Below are 5,639 nucleotides of genomic sequence, written 5' to 3' on the forward strand. Positions count from 1 at the left end.
ATGTGCTTGCTTTGAGGTTAAAAAGAGTTTGAAATAATCAAAAACTGGTGTTATTACTGAAATATATATATACATTGTATATATATATATAAGACAGAGCAAGTTTCATTGCATTCAAATATGACAGCTAATGCCCCTGGGCGTAGAGAAAAAAATCGCTGAGGTCGTCAAAAACAGTAACAGCATCGATACTTCGTTGTCATTTGTATTTGTAGTCTATATATGAAACGCACAAACAAAAGAGTACACAAAGTCAGTTTTCGTAATAAACTATCGGTTGAAATTTCGCAATATGACTCGGGATCGAAATTTACAAAGACCATGACGTCACATCACGCATGCGCTTTCTTTCTTAGTTTGGTTTGATAGCTTCTCTGGACGACCTACAAGGAGTCAACAGTCTAAAAATGTACAAAATAATTACCATTTTGGCAGTTGCCTTAGCAGCATTTTTATGTTTTGAATTTGGTAAGTTTAGTTTTCTTATCCTCATATTAGATTTGTATTTATTTCATGAATTTTGGTATGGTTCAACGTTGTACACACCTAAGCTTGTTTGCGAACTGAATAGCGGAAAAGAACTTGTTCTGTGCTGTATTTTTCATGGTCATTCATAAAAATCTATCGACTATTTTTATTAGGAGGAAAGTTTACATCGTTTGCAGTAAATTTCTTTATTTTGGATAGGCATGGTGTGGAATGTACACCTGGTCGTTAGTAGGTCAAATGACCTTCATGATGAAGGTCGGCTTGTTTCCGCTCTGTTTCAGACTGTGTAATACTGCCTAAGGTTTTTCAAAATGGAAAATATATATTAAATTGGTTATATGTTGTTTGTATTTTATATTTAAGAATTATTTTGCCTGATTAAAGTTTAGGTAGCATTGATCCCTAAAGGTGATTTAAAACTAGATAGTGCATCAGGAATATGGTAGGCCTGTACTATCATTGCTCGTCATTTTGTAATGATTGTGAGCTTTTAAGCTTGAAAATGTCATATTATAAAGAAAGATATATGGTATTGTTGGAAATGTCGACAGATTATTATATATCCTGTGTATGTACATATAGATCTATATAGATTAGCATTTCACAACAGTTTCTTTCAAATCAATAAAATGAAGATTTGTATACTATTGAAATTTTTTAAAATCTAATTTCTACTCATTTAAACTGTTAGACATATTAATGATAAGACACTGTTAATTTATTTGACATCAAAATGTCCTTGTCTTTCAAGAAGTGCAGGATAAGTTGCCAGATCTATAAATAGCATGGTTGTAAAATCTTCACCTGAGGGAATTGCAAGGTGTATATGTTAAGATTTATGGTAATAGAAAGCCCTGTTTACTATTCTACAGTGTTGGTCAAAATTTTGTTAACAGGTTAAAAACTTGTTTGGTACATTCTTATTGTCTTGGAATAGATTTACCTTGAAATAATGATATTAGAATTAAATTAGATAAAGAAAAGAATGGTAAATTGGTAGGCAAAGTGAAACTTGGAAATTTTTTAATTTTAATGATTTTCACAGACTTCAGCAATCACCTGGTGACAAGCCCCCATTTACATTGTATAATTTATAATTTGGATTCATCAATGTCATGCTGTGTCATAGCTTTATTTTCTGTTCATTGATATAAGATTAAGAAAAAACTATACATAGATATATGTGTAATTGTTAGGAAAGTATAACACACCAAAGAAAAATGCTATGGATGAAAAGTGTAAGATGGGTACAGCAATATTTTGAAACTGGAAATTATCAAACTTTACCTTCTAAATCTATTTAGCAAAGAATTGCAGTTTAATGGAATGTCATTGGGGGAAATAAGACTTGCGGGAAATGAACTTATGAGTTATGACCTACAGTACAGAATGACATCCATATGAGGGCTGGGATGATTCAGGGTTAGCTAGATTCAGAACAGCACAATTCAGTGTTTTTCGATTCAGTTCATGTTAGATCCAATTTATCTAATGAAAGAACAAAAATTTACAATTTTAATGAGTAGCCTATTTTATTTTATTCAAGTTTTGTATATTTATGTGTCATAATTTGTAAACATAGTATCTATTTATAACTGCATATTATAACTTGATAGAAAAAAGAAAACATTAACAGTCTATTAAAATTTGTTAAATTAATATGCTTAATTTTTGGATTATTAAACAAATCTATTGTCAATCTAAAATGTATAATATGATATTGTTCTCATTTATATGTTAAAATTCAACAATTCTATCAGTTGAGTCTTTGAAAATCTCTCCTTTATTGATTTACTTCTCTCTTATATTAACTGTCAAAATATTTAGTCCATGTCATCTACGATGTTGATTTCACCCCAGCACTGATAGAATTACTATCTGACATGTAAAGGTAAACTGCAATTATCTCACCGACCATTTTCTGTTGGTATCTGAGTGGTGAAAATGCTAAATCTCGAAACAGTAGTGATTTAAATCTGTTGGATGCATAAAAATCCACATGTTCTGCGCATCACTGGGACGCCATATTTGTTATATTTTTTGGTGTATGTAAAATCTAAACCGAACCGAAATCCAGAATTTTTAATCAGTGCATCGAATGGTATGAATCACAGTGCACCTAAATTTTCGCTGCACCGCACAGCCCTAATCCATATATATATATATATATATATATATATAAATATAAATACATACTTTATAATCCACTTATCAGTTAGAGTATAGAATTGAAATGGTCAAGGAGAATGTGGCTGATTTGAGGAAGTCCGCTATGATTACAATGTAGTGCATTATCTAGAATTCCAAATTTAAAAAAAATAGGTTTAACTCGCTCAAAATAATATCAAATAACAATGTTATTTTGCCAGAATGCCATGCAGCATGTCGTATATATGAAAGCATATTTATAAGTTGTTTGTTGAAGTAAACTTGAAATATCGTAGGCGAGATCATTTTGTCTTTGACAATTCAAAAATGATTTTAAATGAATTTTTTTATTTTAGGAAACGCCCTCCAGTGCTACCAATGCAATTCATATTTCCAACAGGACTGTTCTGACTACTTTAATAACCACTCACATTCCTTAGTAGATTGTGGAGAAAATGTGACGATGTGTAGGAAAATTGTCCAGGAAGGTTTGTAACCAATGTAGATAATCAAATGTACAGCGATTGTAAATGATTATAATCCCTAAATATACTGATCAAATAAAGGTCAACTGTGAACATTTAAAAATTTAAAATAAAATTGTTATATGAAGACCAGTATCTTGAATATATTATCCCTAACCTATCTAATGTAATGCAGTAATAAAGGGGTCAGCAATTTACAGTTAGAGATATACGGTGATACTGTTTGAAGACCAATTCTTTTACAAAGTGTAAACCATTTCGTCTTTGCAGTTTATTATAATGAAGAATGGAATACACGCTACATTCGTCAGTGCGCCCCCTCTGGAGAGATCGGAGACGATGAAGGTCGTGTTTGCAAGGAGAGAACTGGAACATACCGGATCAAAATGCGATACTGTCACTGTGGAAACCAGCATGGTTGTAACAGCGCATCCAGTGTGCAGCTGTCACTCATTGTGCTCCTCCTCCCCATTGTAGCTGCTGTCAAATCTCAATTGTCAAATGACTTATGAAAATGATGTTCAGTTTTAGTCTGTTTTAAGAATAAAATTTTATTTAAAGCTGTATGGTCTGTAATTTACCTGATAAAATTTCGTGCAAACGATTTGTTTAATAAAGTTTTTAAAAAGTATCATGATTTTGTAAGAAAAGGGATATGATGTAATTAAAAAAACCACAGCTAATATGATATAAAAAAAGAAAGATGTAAGGTGATTCATACAATTCAAAGTACAAAAGTGTATCTATGAAATTAAGAGAGAGAAAAATGTGTTTGGTTTGGACTTCATTGTTCTTCAGGAGTTTAAGACTATTTAGGAAAAATACAAACGTGTTAACCCTGTTACCTTTCCGTCACACATACAAGAAGAAATTCAATAAACCCCTTAAGTGAAACGTGATACTTTTAGTCGAGAAAGGTTACATTGTTGTGATGGAAAACATCATAAAGCTAACGGTTCAAACTTATAACTTCATGGGGTGGGGGAAACTGTCCATATCATTAAAAGTTTTTGTCACACACATCAGATATGTACAGTTTTTCTTGCATTTAAAAATATGCCACTATTGCAGACCATACAGCTTTCATGGTGTGAAATTAATAGTACATTCAACTAAGTTTAGGGTCTATGCAAAAAGTTAAGGAATTGAATTTTAAAGTTGACTTGGAATGTCTAATATGTGCGTTTTTGAGAATCGCAATGGTTACATTTTAAAAGATTTCCCGTCATTTACTTTATCTTCAAGAATCTCGTTCATCTCCTGGATATTCATTAATTTTTGTTGTAACCTCAGCAAGACATTGAAATAAAAATGTTTCAATTTCAGCAAACTCTCTCTTGAAATTGTCACAAATATAATAATGAACATTTCTTTGTGATAGCTAAAAATATATTTGCAGAATTTTCAACTGCATTTCATTTACATCCTTATTTCATTTATATATTGGCAAATTACACCAATGCTTTGTATATTACTGTTAGATTTTAGATTTCACTTTTTGACATTTAATAAAATTTGTGCAATGTTTTTTTCCTAATGTTTGTATTGAGTAAGAATTTGTTCAGGTAGCATGGCCAGCATGATGTAGAAATAGTTGTTACTTTCTGAAACTCGTGTAGACAGCTTCATGTATAAACACTACATATTATCTCTCCTTCGGTCATAAATGCAATATTGTATATAAGCAGTGTTGACAGATATTAACATGAAATGGAGAGTTTCAACAGTACACATAGATATTAACATGAATTAATTTAGTTGTCTATATTCCTCCTAGAGACACTGTTATGTCAAGTATAGGTGATATGGTGGGGAGTTATGTCCCTTTCCTTGTTGAGGCTTTTTTGTTTAATAACATGCTAAACACAATGAGTAGATGTGAGGTGTGTAAGAAAAGAATCATTGTATTAAGCCATACTAATGTCACGTGGCATACTGAAATCATAAATTCTTTTCAATTAACATAAAAATATGTTCTTGTTTTTTAACTTTTATTATCTTTAGATATCAGTGATATAATTTTTTTCATCGAGAACATTCCATATTTTATTTTACGGTTGTGTGGAACAGTGGTTGTGATGATACATCTGATCACCAGCCAGATAGTGTATTTTGAGTTTTGGTACTATTGTATGACTTAACGCATTCATTATCACGGTTATTTGTTCTATGGCAGGTACTGATGTTTTGTTAAACACGAATTTTAAAGATTTGTATATGTAGTCAGATTTCAGAATAAATTTTTAATTTTGCTCTGTGTTTGTATTTACTCTGCATGTAACCCAGTAAAAGTTCTGCATAAAGTTCAGATTTGCTATACCATGAAAACAGTGCTAATATGGTATTTGCAGATGTATGTTACTGGCAAGATTTTGATATGTACCATTCAGAATTATTCACACATGAGTATACTTGACGATGTTGTATAGCTAATTATGTCTTACATTGGAAAGGTGAAGATAATGAACTGTGATCAATGTCATAACTCCTACATTATTTTATTTCAATATAAAAACA

At 31.2% G+C, this 5,639-nt stretch overlaps 1 protein-coding gene across 1 annotated transcript; it reads left to right on the top strand.

Moving 5' to 3' along the window:
- Nucleotides 1–308: 308 nt before the first annotated feature.
- Nucleotides 309–5,373, top strand: LOC125670480 (uncharacterized). The gene is made up of 3 exons (XM_048905681.2): nucleotides 309–468; nucleotides 2,994–3,125; nucleotides 3,393–5,373. The coding sequence occupies exons 1-3, from the start codon at nucleotides 408–410 to the stop codon at nucleotides 3,632–3,634; spliced, it is 435 nt and encodes a 144-aa protein (XP_048761638.1). The 5' UTR covers nucleotides 309–407; the 3' UTR covers nucleotides 3,635–5,373.
- The last annotated feature ends 266 nt before the right edge of the window (nucleotides 5,374–5,639 follow it).

This window comes from Ostrea edulis, chromosome 4, assembly GCF_947568905.1.
Source record: "Ostrea edulis chromosome 4, xbOstEdul1.1, whole genome shotgun sequence".
In the NCBI taxonomy this organism is placed as follows: domain Eukaryota; kingdom Metazoa; phylum Mollusca; class Bivalvia; order Ostreida; family Ostreidae; genus Ostrea; species Ostrea edulis.